Raw genomic sequence first — 14,696 nt, forward strand, 5'->3', positions numbered from 1 at the left:
CAAAATCCTTAGGACGGTCATAAATCCTCAAAATTAGCTGATCTGAAATCTCAGACATAGGCATTTTTATTGTGCCATGTCATGAAGGAATACAATTCAGTGAAGACAGCTTAATACACTTATTCACATTATGAAACCAAAGCACTGTGGTCAAACACTTCTCCAGATACTGGATTTCATTAGTGGGGGTGTTGCTGATTAGGGCTGAAGCACAGAGCAAGTTCTAGGCTCTCATCTGTGCTGCACAGTGTGTTTACATAACCATTTATAATCTTCCCCACAACAGTCTGCACTGGCATTTCCCACATCCATACTTGATATGCTATGTGCTAACAAATGATTTAGGGTGCATCAAGCATATACACACATGAGCACACAGAGGGGCCAGCATAAAATACAGCATCACATTAAGTTCAAGTCCTTATAAAAAAATATATTCAGAGTTAAAAGCTATTCTAATTCAAAAGGGATAGTGCAGTATTCAGCTGAGAGCTCTTATTCTTTTCAAGAGTATGCCTGCATATTTTTCCCTAGTCATTTGGTTCCTTCAAGCTGAAAGACATAATGTTTAAATGTGGTATGTCCTTGAAAAGGCAAACCCAAACATATTTTAAACAATATTCAAAAATATGTTGAGCAACTGAAATACCTATACTTTTGTCATGTGAAAGTGCTAGCATTTTCACACTGGCTTAAATGTAAAGCACAAAAGAATAATTAAGAGAAAAAAATCAGAACATTTTGGGTTTCAGTATAGTCAGACACTTTATACCTTTAATTTTAGTGTTATCTTTTGTTAAATGTTATTGCAAACAGTTACTGGGTACTTTGTTTATAATTAACAGGAAGATGAATGTGTCTAGACTCTAATTTTTAATACTATGTATGTGTATTAATACATTTTATTAGCAATTGTAGAAAATACTCTAAAAATTTTCCTGGTAGATGTGGCCATAATTACTTCCATAATACTTCAGCAATCAGTTCTTTCCCACTTGAATGGGAATAAGTATCCCTCATGGAGCCATGCATGGGAAAACATGAATGCTCTGGCTGCAAATGGCTCAGCATCCAAACTATTAAAGCCAATAAGCAGATGCAGGAGAAAAGGTTTTTCACATGAAGCAGGGAACTCATGTCTGCACCTGTGGGGAGTGATGTGATCTTCATGGTCAAAAGGCACAGAAGGTCACTGCCCTCTCCCACAGTAGTTTGTGTAACAATGGCAGGTATCACCTGTAACCACCAGGTAATTCTGTTTTGTAAGCACTTCAGGTAACAATGTTTTCTTCTGATTGAATTACTCTATGCCACATTATTGTTACACTGTCTGATTTCATGCACTGAAATTTTGGTTATCTAAAATGCATGGATTTTTTTCCTTCAAATTTGTGTCAGTGTTCCCAAATGTGATGATAAATTATCCATTTAAAGGAAAATTAAAGCTGCCAATGTCTAAGAAATTTCTGATTGCCTTTGCTTCTCCCATTCAGAGGACAAATATAAGTAGATAAATACATTTCTTCACAGAGTAAATAGTACTGGACTACAAATTGGGAGGTAAACTACAGTGAGAGGAATCAACATGCACAGGTGGTTTTCAGACCGGCATTTCCCCTACATAGATACCTTCCAAGTGATTAAGGCTGTAACACTTCTGAAATAACAGTTTTGGGGTATTGGGGAAGGTAAAATATATGCTTTTATTTTAAAATAGACCTGCAGAAACCCTGTTTAAGTTTGAAATGAGTTTTGCATTTGAATTTGAGTCCCTCTCCACTGTAAATTAAACAAAAATCAATTCCAGTCTGATGTTGCTGGAACTGTAGAGGAAAATTCTCTCAGCTGACTAGTGTTATAGTTTTCACTTCCATTTTTCCCTATTAAAATAAAAAGCAACTAATAAAATAATTTTAATATTTGCAAAATGAAAAAGTTATGTTACTTTAAAATGAACTTTTAATTTTTTTTTTCTTTTCACTGTGACTGAACATGGGGCATGTAAATGGATCATTGAGCCACCAATGTAGGTAGCTCTGTTTGTTGAAGGTAATTCAGTTAATCAGTTGTATCCCAAATCACTATCTATGATCAATACTTTCAGAATTTGTGGGGGAAAACATGTCTGTGTATCCATCCCTGTATTCCCTTACTTTTTATGGTGATCTTTGTAAAGGAACAGTTTCCTTGGGATTCGTCTGACGAAGAGCCCTTTCTCATCTTCACATACCAGCTCAGGGCTGGATTCACATGCTTGAACACAGATGACTTGTGTCATTTGGGCTGTCACAGTCTTTGGGACTTCAGCATGACCTGGGGGAGTCCTTGCCCAGCAGCTGCAAGTCCATTAGGATTACCTGGGAATGTCAGGTGGCCAGAGCTGCTTATATTTGAGCAGCTCAAACAAGGCTGGGTATCCAAGCTCCCAAGGAAGACCTAAGCAGCAGCATCAAGAGTGTCTCTAGAGTGACTTCTTTCTTTCTCTGACACATGGATAGTTCCTGACTGGAGTCTGCTGCAAACAGCTCCTGGCCACCATAAGGGGAACCTGCACACGTGGCTGCTCTGAGCTCACCTAGTGTGAGCACTGGGATTTCATCTCTTTGTCTGCAGTCTGAATCCCACCCTTTGTGTATCCTCTTTTGTTTTTGCAAATCTAATCTTGAGGGGGCCATTTTAAAATTCCCAAGAATGTCAAAGTTACCTAACTTTAGGGCTTTTCTATTTTCAGAAGAGTCGAGGCTTGCTTTCAAAAGAGACAGAAGCTTTGAATGGGCTGTTCTTGTAGAAAGTTGGCAAACAAGATGCCCTTGGAAATGGCACACAGCAGAGATGCACAGAGCTGTAGTCTGCATGGATGGATGCTGTCACTCTGTAGCCATGGCTGTATCAGATGAAAAAGGAGCACATTTTATTAATGGAAGGGAGGAGACAGCTTCATATTGTGATGATGACAGAGCATTAAACTGCTCTGGGGCGACAGTGTAAAGGGGGGCGTGGTCAGCTGGCTGTGCATATATGTGTGTGCAATACATCAAATTTCATAAAATACCAAAGAGACTTCGAAGCCCAGATCAAATTTTTGTAATAGCTTTATGTGCTTTTGAAAGTATGACCTCTGCTCGATTTGTGCTTGTCAGATTCCTAAATGTCATCTGTTTCTATCTGTCACTTTTTATCATACAGCTAAATTAGTGCACATAGATATAAACCCTGTCCAGCATCACCTTTCATTTGTAACTTTAACACAAGGCATTTCTGAGAAGATACAGCCTGCTTTTGAGAGATGCCAGATTCTGTTTATATTTTTTAAAAAGCATGCACATCTCAAAGGAATCATACAAGAATCTGCTTCTGCTGCTTACTGCATGCATGCAAACATAAATATATCCATGTATCCTATCCCTACACAGTTTTTAAATTCTGGAAAAAAAAATCTTTGTAGTATTAAGCTAAGAAAATGCATTAAAATTCCTCTCTAAGTACATGCATTAGAACCATTAAATCTGGTAAGTTTTGACGGAGTACAATACAATATGAATGATGTCCAGCCAAGTAATAGCACAGGCATCCTAGGAATTATGAAACAATAGATTAACTCTGTTTAGCAGCAGCTATGGCTAGTCATTATTTAGCTAATAATGAAACAAAAAACAGTGGATAATCAGATGTACTCCTTAAAGACCATTGTTGGTTGTTAGCATTGTTCAAATCTAGGCTTTAATGTCCAAGGTAAACTTGAGACCTCATGGCAAATGGAAACTGTAAACCTTCACTGGTTTCCACTGAGATAGGCTACCTAAAGTGTCTGCTGACTGCTGCTTTCAAATGCCTCAGGGGGGACACCCATCGGTTTCAGCCTTCTCTTAATTTTTCAGAATCCAAGCGAAAACTCGAGAATTTCGAGAGAGGCAGGCTCGGGAGCGTGACTACGCGGAGATCCAGGACTTTAACCGGGCGTTCGGCTGCGACGCGGATCCGATGTACGCCGGCATCGCTGCCTACGACTCCCCAAACAGCGGCACAGTGACGCTGAGCGCCCGGCCTCAGAGCCCCAGGGAGGGGCAGACTGTGGAAGCCTTGTACGCCCAGGTGAAGAAACCACGGAACTCAAAGTCTTCACCTGTGGACAGGTAAGCGCCACACATCAATCAATGCACCCTCTCAAAACCCGCCCTTGTGTTGCTGTGGTCATGGGAGGTGGTTGTCCACGTCAGTTGGAAAGGCAGAGCTGCATTGTTGTTAATGGCTTTTTAAAGCTTTTATGTAGCACAGTGTTGAACTCACTCAAATAAACCTGTTACAGAGTGGAACAGGAAAGTTGTTTTCTGCAGAGCAACTACATTTCTTCTCTTTCTTCAGATGGTTTGGAATCTTGGAATCACTGTTGGGTATCGTTAGAATTAAATTCAAATTTTTTATGTAATCAGGTTTATTTGTCAAAGCTCTAGCAGATATGTTTGTGGAATACAACATTTCCAATCTATTTACAGCTATTACAAAATCTCTAAAAGGTTACTGTTGTTATAGCAAAAATGGATTAAAGCTTACGGGGATTCTAGTCCTGCTGTAGTCCTGAACTTCAGTCTAACAGGCTGAGATTTTTGATTAAGTATAGACCAAGAGAACAAATTCTAAACTTCACTCTTGAGTTACTTGTTGGGTTGTAGCTTATGATTTGTACTCTTCCTGCAGTTACATTATCTGAACTGTGTCTTGCTTGTTTTTATACTGAAACTGGGGCAAAATTCTGGTTTCTGTTAATGGAGTTGTGAGTTCATTTGAAAACCTGAAGCTAAAAGAGGAATGTAAACTAACATAAAGTAAAAATAGTGAGAGGCAGAATTCACAGGGGTTTTTTAATGCTTTAACAGTGAAAATACACCTGTTTTCTTGGCTTACTATTGTAAACTTGTAGTTCTGCATTTTCTCAGCATTACAAAAATTAGCACTAAAATCCTAGTGCAGGATGTATTGTTCACTCATTTGGAAGTTACTTATTTGGTTCATAGTCAAGCCATTCATTTTGTTTTCTACCTCATTGTTTCCAGCAGAAAAATATTGAATTTTCAGTAAAATCAGCAAAGCAATGTCTTTGGTGCAGTGTTTGAGATCTGTGTAGCTTCTACATGACCAGTGGCATTCACCTTGCATATTCTGTTCTAGGTGGTAATGGAGTAATTTATATTTCAGCTAAATATCTAAAACTCTTTGAGGACTGAGAGCATTGTACTTGACCCTCCACTTGATCTATTTTGGAAATTTTTTTTACATAATATTGATAAATATATATCCTCTAATATGACAAATAAGAAAATCTCAGCTGCATTGTGGAATGTGTTCATTTTTACTAAAAATTGGTTGCACAGCCAATTTTTATTTTCTCAATCATATTGTTCTCTTTCATTGTGTAAAAGGTCTACTTTTCATAGTAAATAATTTATATATTGAGGTATATGTATGTTATTTCAGTGAATGAAGCAAAATAATGTTAAAAGATGACAGCATCTGTGTCCTTGGAATTTTGTATTCCTCAGCCTTATATTGGCTGGCACTGGTATGCCCAGGTGCCTGACATTTCAGCACTTTTGTGCCTTTGGAAATCAAGATAGCTTGGTTGGATATGTCTGCCACGTGGTGACTCTCATGGCTGTTTTTGTTAGACCAAAGGCAGTGTTTCATGCTGGAGTTGAATGGCATCAATGTCACATCAACAAAAAAAAAGTTCTTTGATACAAACCTGGCACAGCAAAATAGGAGACCTGTGTGACCCAGTTAACTCTGTGTGGTGGCTGATAAAAGAGCCAGGAGAGAGTGAGTAAAGTGGAAGATAATGGAGTACCAGGGGAATCTGATGTTAATCAGGTAGGTAGGACTAAAGAGCAGTGCAGTAGTTTTGTACATTCAGGCTGCTCCTGGAGCACAGAGGGTCCTGTCTCTCACTGCTGGATCATGCTGTGACAAAAGGAAAGACCCAGCACACACAATGGGCCTGAGCAAAGGGATAAAATGCAAGTAGGGTACCAGAAATGGGGCATGAAAAACCAGCCCTAGTGCTGTGATAAAGGGGACAACATTTGACAAGAAACACCCAGAAAGAAATATTTAATTCAGATGTAAAAATACTATTATTTGCTATAAGTGTACTCTGAAATGCCTGTTCAGGGGTTTGAGGCATGAAGGTCTGGTGTATTAGGGTTTTCTTTCCTCTCTCCTCTCACATCTGTATCAACAATCAAGCTGTGGAGATGATGAATCCCCCTGGTTCCAGGAGACCTTCTGGGAGTGTTGCAGTGATGTGCACAGTCTCAGGCTCACAGTTACCTCTCCCAGAAGCTGGGTCTGCACTTTGGGCCTAGTGTTGAGAGTGTGTGTCACAGAATCATGTAACAAATGGTTTGGATTGGAAGGATTTTAAAGACCACCTTTAAAATCTGTGAGGGAGCAGCTTTCAGTTGTCCTTAAGGTGTGAGAGGGGTGTCTGGGAGCTTGACCTTTGTAATGTTCAGTGTGAGAACCTGGATTATGGCTGAGATACCTGCCCAAAGGCTGCTCTGTCTTTTACAGCTTTATCTTAGATATACTAAGAAAGCATCATCTGAGCATTTTTCTAAGAATCAGTTATCACCATGTGGACCTGAGGTGCTTTTAATTCTTTTGTCTCCTTGTCTGTAGAATACCCATTTCCTCACCCCTTGTGCATTGCAATCTCTTTCTTGCTATCCCTTTCCAGCAGTGAGACTTTGCTCTTTCACTTGGCATTGCCTTTGATGCCCCTTTTGACATCAAGCATCCAAATGCCTCTGCTCAAGGCTCTTCTCCATCTCTCTTCTCTGCAGTCTGATTCATTCTCAGAAAGCTACAAGAAATTTGATGACAAATAGTTGGTTGCAGTTCTGCATCCTTAAAATATTGTGTACATGAGTGTTCACCCATGGTGAGTGTTATTTTCAGTGTGTTTTACTTCTTCTCCCTCCCATCCTTTCCTTTCTTCTGGATGATTCAGAGGTTACCCAAGTAGAGACAGTTGCTTCCAGCCTTTGTGGATGGAAAGGGAAATCACTCAGTTGTTACCCTTTGCTGAACTGCCAGGAGCTGGTCATGGCCAGGCTGTCTCAAATCTTTAGCACGTTCATATTAAAAGCAGCATTGTTTATATGGGAAATGTTATTTCTATTGAAGTTTGATGCTTAGTGCCAAACAAAATTTGACATTTAAGTATGTCCAAAAGGTTATTTAAAAGTCTGTTACGAGGAGTCTATAACAAAATGCCCCGTAATAGTTTGCATACCATTGCTGAATACTTATGACAATTTTTTTTGTAACTTGAAAGAGAATTACTGTGGCTGTGTGTGAGGCCTTGTCAGGGTTTGTTTTCCTTTAATATTCCCCCAACTTCTCTATTACTTTCATCAACACATGCCACCAACCATTGTAAGTTTAACTGTATCATGGCAAATAGTGAATAGCAAAGTGGAGGACAAGTATGTCAACTGCTCATCAGTGTAGACAGATAGTACAAAACACTAAGAAGCACACGGTGATTCCCTAAACTTTGTCTGCCAATTTCTCTAAATAGAAAGTAGATCATATAATGTCAAAATACAGCAAAGGAGAAAAAGATTTTAACTCACTCACTGGAGACAAGCAGAGCTAGATGTGTGTAAGTGACAATGACTTACCAATTTTACTGACAATGGCTATTAAAAAAACCCAGCCTGTAAATAGTAAATGCTACTCAAATATATTCTTACAGGATTTGAAACTGGTTTAGAACTACTTTAATGCAGATTTGTATTGCATCAGAGTTCAATCATTTATGGATATTTGGTGGGGTTTAGACGGGAAAGTGTTTCTTGGTTGGTTGGTTTGGTTTTTCAGTGATTGTATCAGTTACGGATATAACACTAAAAAAGTTATTTTCTGCTCTTTATCCTAGACAATCAAAGCAGATTGTCTTTCTTAACAGAGGAGTTTATTGCTCAGAAGAAAGGAAGCTCTAGCAATAAATAAATAAACAGATACATAAATATGTTGGGAGAGATTGATGATCAGCCTAACTCCATATACACGGGCTGCCCTTGTGACATCAGCTCCATCCAGTGCACTGACAGCGAATAGAGACAGGCTGCTAAGAAGTTTTTCACTTCTATGTTAGGCATTGATGGAGTGAAGCAGAGGTGGAATGTATAATCTATGTTTATTTTACCATTTGGGAAAGAGGTGTCTCAAGAACATAGTTCTTGAGAATAAGGCTTTCAGCTTAGCTGAAAAATGTCTCTAGTATGTTTTGCATTACACAGAAGAGAAGCTGAATGACTGATCAATACTGCTTTTCATGTAGATGACAAGGATGCCATACAGTGGGGCTTTATGGCAATCACCTGACATCCATAGCTGAGCACGATGCAGAAAGACAACTCCTAATGGCTGTCACTCTTTAATCATTTCCCACCAAGAGTGCATTGTCCTGAAATAAAATAGGCACTGTGCTGCTGTAAATCTAAATAGCTTGAAAATAGTAGGTTAGACTCCTCCAGCTTGCTGAGGACATTTTAATGGAAACATAAATACCATAATCATATGCTTTTTGCACGCATTTTGCCATTAAAAGAAAAAACCTTCATTTTAGAAGGGAGACCTTTATGAGCTGCTTTATTTTCTATCAGAAGTGGAATCAAGTTATGTCAAAGGAATATCTGGGAACTGAAAATAACCCCACTTCCTTTAACTGTCATCTGCTCAGTGCAAAGAGGCAAGATTGTTTTTTTCAGGTCGGGTCACATACTTTCCTTGCTGCTTTTCCAAAAAGAATGGGAGAACATTTTATTAAGTTGTTAACTTTGATTCTCTCAGTAATATCTTTGTGCGTAAATTGGCATGAGAGTAATGAAACCTGGAAACTGCATAAAAACACTCTGATATAATAAAAGAATATGTAAAAAGTGAAATAAGCAGACCCTGTCTTTCTAGTGTATATAAAATAACTCTTAGCAATAGCAGAATGGGTCATGAAAGCTATGAAATACTATATTGCTGTGCTTGGATAAATATTTGTTAAAAAAGCTGGCTCTTGCGCAGCTATATTAAACTTCTTTATTAGTAGTGTCAGTCACAGGAGTGTTCTTAAGTCTGTGGGATCATTTATGCCTAGGAATTGGAGCTCACTGCTAGGCCCACCAGAGACAGAGATTGGAGTTATTACTTAGGGTGATGCATCCTGTAAATGCTAGGGTGTTTCTCAGAAGAAGAGATTTTTTGATGGTTCTGGAAGTTGACTTGAAGAGCACTTTCATGAAGAGAAAGGCCATGACACTGAAAACCATCTATCCAGTGACATTTAAAACCTTCAGAGCTGTGCAGAGGGCTAACAACCTATATTGAATAAGATTTTGAGTAAGCTCTTCCCTCCTACCTCTGTTTACTTCTCTTTGCTGATCAGGGAGTGTTTTTCCATCTCCTGGATCCCTTGTTCTTCCCTGTTCATCACCCTCTGCCATCAGAGCCCTGCAGATACCATGCTACAGGGGAAGGAACCATTCATGCAGGTGAATGTGTTGACAATATTGAGAATAAGTTGCAGAGATCTTCTAGTTTTGCAAACACCATAAGTAATTGGTAATGTTTCAGAAATTAATAGTCACAGGTTTTAAATCCTTACCTTCAAGTCAGTGTCTCTCTTTTGTGGCATTACAAAGCTTCATTCCTGTGAGAATCTGACTTCTGGAAAGACTTTCCTGGCCTAGGAAGTGGCACATATGCCATTATGCAATAATCAGACTCTCCACGGCAACCTGCCTGGAGAGCAGTGGGTTAATGAACTGTTTGCAGTCCTCTAACATGTAAAACTGAAAAAAATACTTGGAAGTCATTGTGGTATTTTTCTTCCTCTGTCTGTTATAACCCAGAGAAGGATTAGTTAGAGCCTCTGTGAGACTCTTCATGGGGTTTAATTTCACTTTAGCGCTAACACATTGGGGTTTTTTGTTTCTCTACCCTTCATCCTATAAGCCAGTAATCCTTGCCCCCAGGACTGCCTAAAAATTAGCTTGGTCTCTCATAGACCTGTGTATTTAGAACCCAATAGACACTATTAGCATTGGCATTTTATTATCTTAGGTTGGTTGTTTTCTTTTGTTCTTCCATCTTGATAGAATATAAGACAAGTTTTAATATAAATTCATGAGGATTTATGTGGGCTCCCTATTGTGAAAGTATGCAACTGCACTCCCCTGTTTGGGTTACCACTTTGGTGGAATAAATGGCCGACTTACAGTGAACTCTATTCAGGTCTCCCATTTTAATTACTTGGAAGTCCTGGTCTCTCTCTGAATAGATCCCAGGCACTGATACTGTTGTGAGAACCACATCTCTCTCCATTTACCACAGCCTCACTGAAACCCCAGTGGTTTCTCTTCCCCTCTGCTCCGGCCAGCTTGCCATGCAATCTGAAGTGTGACAGCTATTTGTTTGTTTTCACAAAAGCAGCTGGGGTTAGTACCTCTACAAATGGTTGCAGTGGGCAAATGCACAGAGAGATAAGAGAGGTGAACTTCCCTCCCTGGGTTACAGGACCAGGAGGTGAAGAGGGGCCCACCCAAACGTGCCCTTGGTGCCCCTGCTCTGGGAGACGGCGGATGGGCTCCTGGGCTGGAAGCTGGGAGTATCTGCATAGCTGGGGGATTTTCAATTCCTTTAAGTGCAGTTGAGAGACTGTTTATAAAAGGGGGGTCAAAACCTGTCACTTCAACACAATATATTGGTAATTTAAATATGTTGTAACTGAATTATGCGTAGTATTTTTTGCTGGTATATTAGTACAATTTTCACACAGATATAGATCAGTTGAGTGTTTTGTTGCTTGGATTAAAAAAGAGAAAAGCATTTACTTTGTTATTCACATGGTAGAAGTTAATACTTATTTTTTTTTAAAAAGAAGAAAAAGGAAAACTATAATTATATATCCCAGTATGAAAAACCATGATGCAAAAGCTGGAAAAGGCCATGTCTCGGGCATCAAATGGTTATTGTATGGCTTGAGATTGCAGTCCAGAAACCCAGCTGTGTGCATAACGTGCACATCTTTTTTTCCCACTAATGCCATCAATGCAACTTGAACTTCTTCATCCTGAGAAAATTATGGGAAATATTTGAGTACTCAAAGCTGAAAAAGCAAAGGCTTTCCATTCATTAAATCAAGTGGTTTGATCCTACCGATGTAAACTGCTAAAATCTGTTCTTTGCAAGTCCTACTAACCAAAATTTGGATTGCAAACTGATGTTGTGCCTCACTTGAACACCATAATTTAATCAGTTTAATTTGTTGTTGCTGTTGAATGTGGCCCTTTCTAAATAGAATACAAATTTATGATCTTTTTGTCTTTTATGTCCCTCCAGTCAACCCATCTGTTCCTCTTTGGTGAAGGATTCAGGCTTCTCCTTTCCAAGCATTTGAAGAGCTAGGGATTTTTCATTTTAGATTTTTCTGGCTATGGGAGAGGGGTGCAAAGGAAGAGCTTGTAGAGAATCCTGTATTTTCACAGAATCTTGGATTTTTACTTTCTTAAATTAAATATGCAATTTGAAGTTAGATCTTTAATGTAGTTTAATGGATGAACAGTAAAATGTTCTTCTAATGTTGGAGGATTTGAAAGGGTTTTCCTTCTTTGCTATTTTTGTGAATGATACCTCCTTCACAGATGAGACAAACTATATTTAACTACACTGTTTATCCTTATGGCCAGCCTTGTTTGTTTATGTGACCCACAAATCATCCTGCTTATGGTCAAAGTACTTTGTCACTGGAGGAAGTGGTGGAGTCTAATTGTGGGGAGGAATCCTCTGCAGTGAACTTCAGGAAGGAAAATAGCATCACTTCATATGGCAAGGGGAAGTGGTTAATTCCTTTTAACATATTGTAAACTCATTGAATGAAACATACCACACTGGCAGCCCTGGAAACTGAGAAATTCCTGAAAGATCTCATTTCAGTTTGTTCTTGGTTGGAAAGCTGAAAAACAGTGCTTTTCTACTCATCACTCAGAAAACAGTGTATATTCCTGCAGCCTTGTACTTCATGATATATTGTTAAAGAATTGGTTTATAAGGTGTTTGAAATCTTGTTCCTTAAGGCTCAAACACTGTGATGTGAAACATTGAAAGGTTTCTTGCATGACTTATTTTATATGATTAGGTATTTCTGAAAAACATCAGATTTATTTCTAAAATCAGACTTACTTGCCATGAATTTTTTTTTCATTCTTTAAAATACTAGTAGCATTTAAATAGCTTTTCAATTTGATGTATTCATAGCACTCTTTCTTACATGATGGATATATCAAATGTTATTATGGTAAATAGATGACATATTTGTAATGGATAGGTAATTTCATGTACTCAGAGTTTAGACAGTGATATAACATATAAGACTTAATTTATGAAAGAAAAAGCAGAGGAGCAGATTTTGCTTCATTTTATTTTGTGTGTAGTTTTGTAACAATGCATGGCATGCCTGAGCTACATTGCTTTCTGTAATGAAATGTCTTCTGTGGGCAACAATTCATAGTTTAATACAGCCTTCCCCTCATTCCTAGGTTTCCATTTAAAAGGAAACACAGTACAAACTGGGATGGAAGGAGAACACATAATTTCTACTCCGAACATTTAAAAAAAACAATTAGACTTCAAAGGATGTGAGAACTAATGTCCCTCAGACTTTTCATTTCCACTTATCTTTGGGATGGGAAGAGCTGTGACCTGGCAAACAAAGAAGACAGAAAATATTAGCATGGGTCTTTATTTCCCAAGACATAGTTCATGGCTCATTAACAGTGGTAGTATCTGTTACTATGCTGCAGAGAAAACAAGCAGAAGTTGCCTGTTGTTACTTTGTAATTGCGTTAGTAGATATAGTGTGAAAAAAAAGAAAGAAAAAAGGAGAAAAAGAAGGTTTAACTGTGTATTATTTTGTACATCATCTTAAACTGTGCTGTGTCTGCCAGCTTAAGATAAACTTTATGCATATTGGCTAAAATGTCAACCCACCCGTTTTTAGGATTTCTAAATGCCCATCAAGAAATTGAGGCTTGTGCTGAAGCTATTTTAATTAGCAAAGTGTGATTTAAAGGTTGCTAAAATCAAAAAGAGCTTATTCATTTTTCATCAATAATAATTTTTCTTAATATTTCATCAGAACCTGCTGATTCGGAGACCACCTTCTGGGCTTTGATTCATTAGGACTGCAGACATAATTTAATTTTTTCCCCTTTCCTCGTTCTATGATATGCTCGTGATATGCTCTTTCATGTTTGAGACATTGTTAAGATGTTTCTAACATTCACAGATTGCTAATTGATCCAACTTTTTTTGAAACTGTACTTAAGACAGAGCCTTTTTTTCTGTGGAAACAAGTTTCCATGCATTTGCTTTTATTAGTGTACTTTTCAGTCTCTACATCTGATAAAAGTTCTCAAACAGACATTGAAAATGTAGGACTTGTATGGTTTTATATATGGCAAGTGAGGCAAAAATATTAGGGACATGATAGAGGGAATTTAAAAGAGTTGGTAGAGTTATTAAGATTATGCAGTTACTACATTAGGCCTTTGTAGTTCATCTAGAACTAACTTGGTATTAAAACAGTGCTGTAAGTAATGTTTCTTTTTGTCTAAATCTTTGGGGGATCATGGAGAAGAGCAATTATGGGAATTTATGCAAAGGCATTTTATGAAAGGATGTACAATTAAAAGAAATTGCTCCTTTCACTTTAGTAGGGCTCTTCATCTAAGTTTTGTCTACATTATCATACTCTGGTAATTTCTAGTCCCCAGATGCACTTCTGTTACTATTTTAAGTTGGGCTTCATAACCTGCTTCTTCTTGGAAGATTTCCCTGCAGAGAAGTATCTGGAAAACTTTCCATTTGGGTGCCTTGTTAGAACAAGAAGGGCTGGTTGCTCAGCACAGTGGGTTGGAGCAGTCCAGGTGCCGTGGGCTGTACCCTCATCCTGTTCTGTGAGTGGCTGGAAAACCATCACAGTCCTCATTTCCCTTTGCTCATCTCAGTTGTGAAATGTGTCACACTGGGTGGGTGCACCTGATTCTGTGGAGTGAATTAGAGAAGGGCCATCTTTTTCTTTTCTTCCATGAGACCATTTTCCTCAACTCAGTCTAATTAGAATTTCAGGAACGTCCTCTACGTCTTGCTTAGATGGCCAGAGCTGAGTTGTTTGTCCTGTGAAACCACACTGAACAGTTCATGCAGACTGAATTTCATTAGCTTTCATTAGTTGCACTATTCTGCTGTAGTTAAAATTGCTGCAGCTCAGGATGTCAGAATTTAGCAGGAAAATAGGCAAAGCCAACATACCATTCAGTGTGAGAAATAATCCTACTTTATTGGAGCTCACACTTACATTTTTTATTATTCCTTCTTATGGCTCAGATGTGTGTGTCCATATTCAGTAGAGCTCATGCCCATGGGCAGAATGAAATGCAGATACAAGGATGTGTTTAGCTGTGACAGAATTTTTATGTGCATGTGCTTATGTCTGTCTGTATGTTTTTGTATTTAGAAAATCTCCAAAAATTCCTCTGCTCCAGAGGAAGTGACCTCCAGAAGTCATCTAGTCCAACCCCCTGCTCAGAGTGGGTTTGCTCAGGTCAAGTTGCTGAGGTCTGCAGTTGTGTCCTGAATAT

The 14,696-nt window shown here is 38.5% G+C and overlaps 1 protein-coding gene across 7 annotated transcripts in view; it reads left to right on the forward strand.

Moving 5' to 3' along the window:
• The window catches only part of PARD3 (par-3 family cell polarity regulator), a 445,230-nt gene that overhangs the window by 342,631 nt on the left and 87,903 nt on the right, over window positions 1–14,696 (forward strand). For all 7 annotated transcript variants that reach the window (XM_066551580.1, XM_066551588.1, XM_066551597.1 and 4 more), the window contains one exon: window positions 3,879–4,133. In XM_066551580.1, coding sequence (XP_066407677.1) covers window positions 3,879–4,133 — 255 coding nt within the window. The remainder of the gene's footprint in view (window positions 1–3,878; window positions 4,134–14,696) is intronic.

Source organism: Molothrus aeneus, chromosome 1 (assembly GCF_037042795.1).
Source record: "Molothrus aeneus isolate 106 chromosome 1, BPBGC_Maene_1.0, whole genome shotgun sequence".
In the NCBI taxonomy this organism is placed as follows: Eukaryota; Metazoa; Chordata; class Aves; order Passeriformes; family Icteridae; genus Molothrus; species Molothrus aeneus.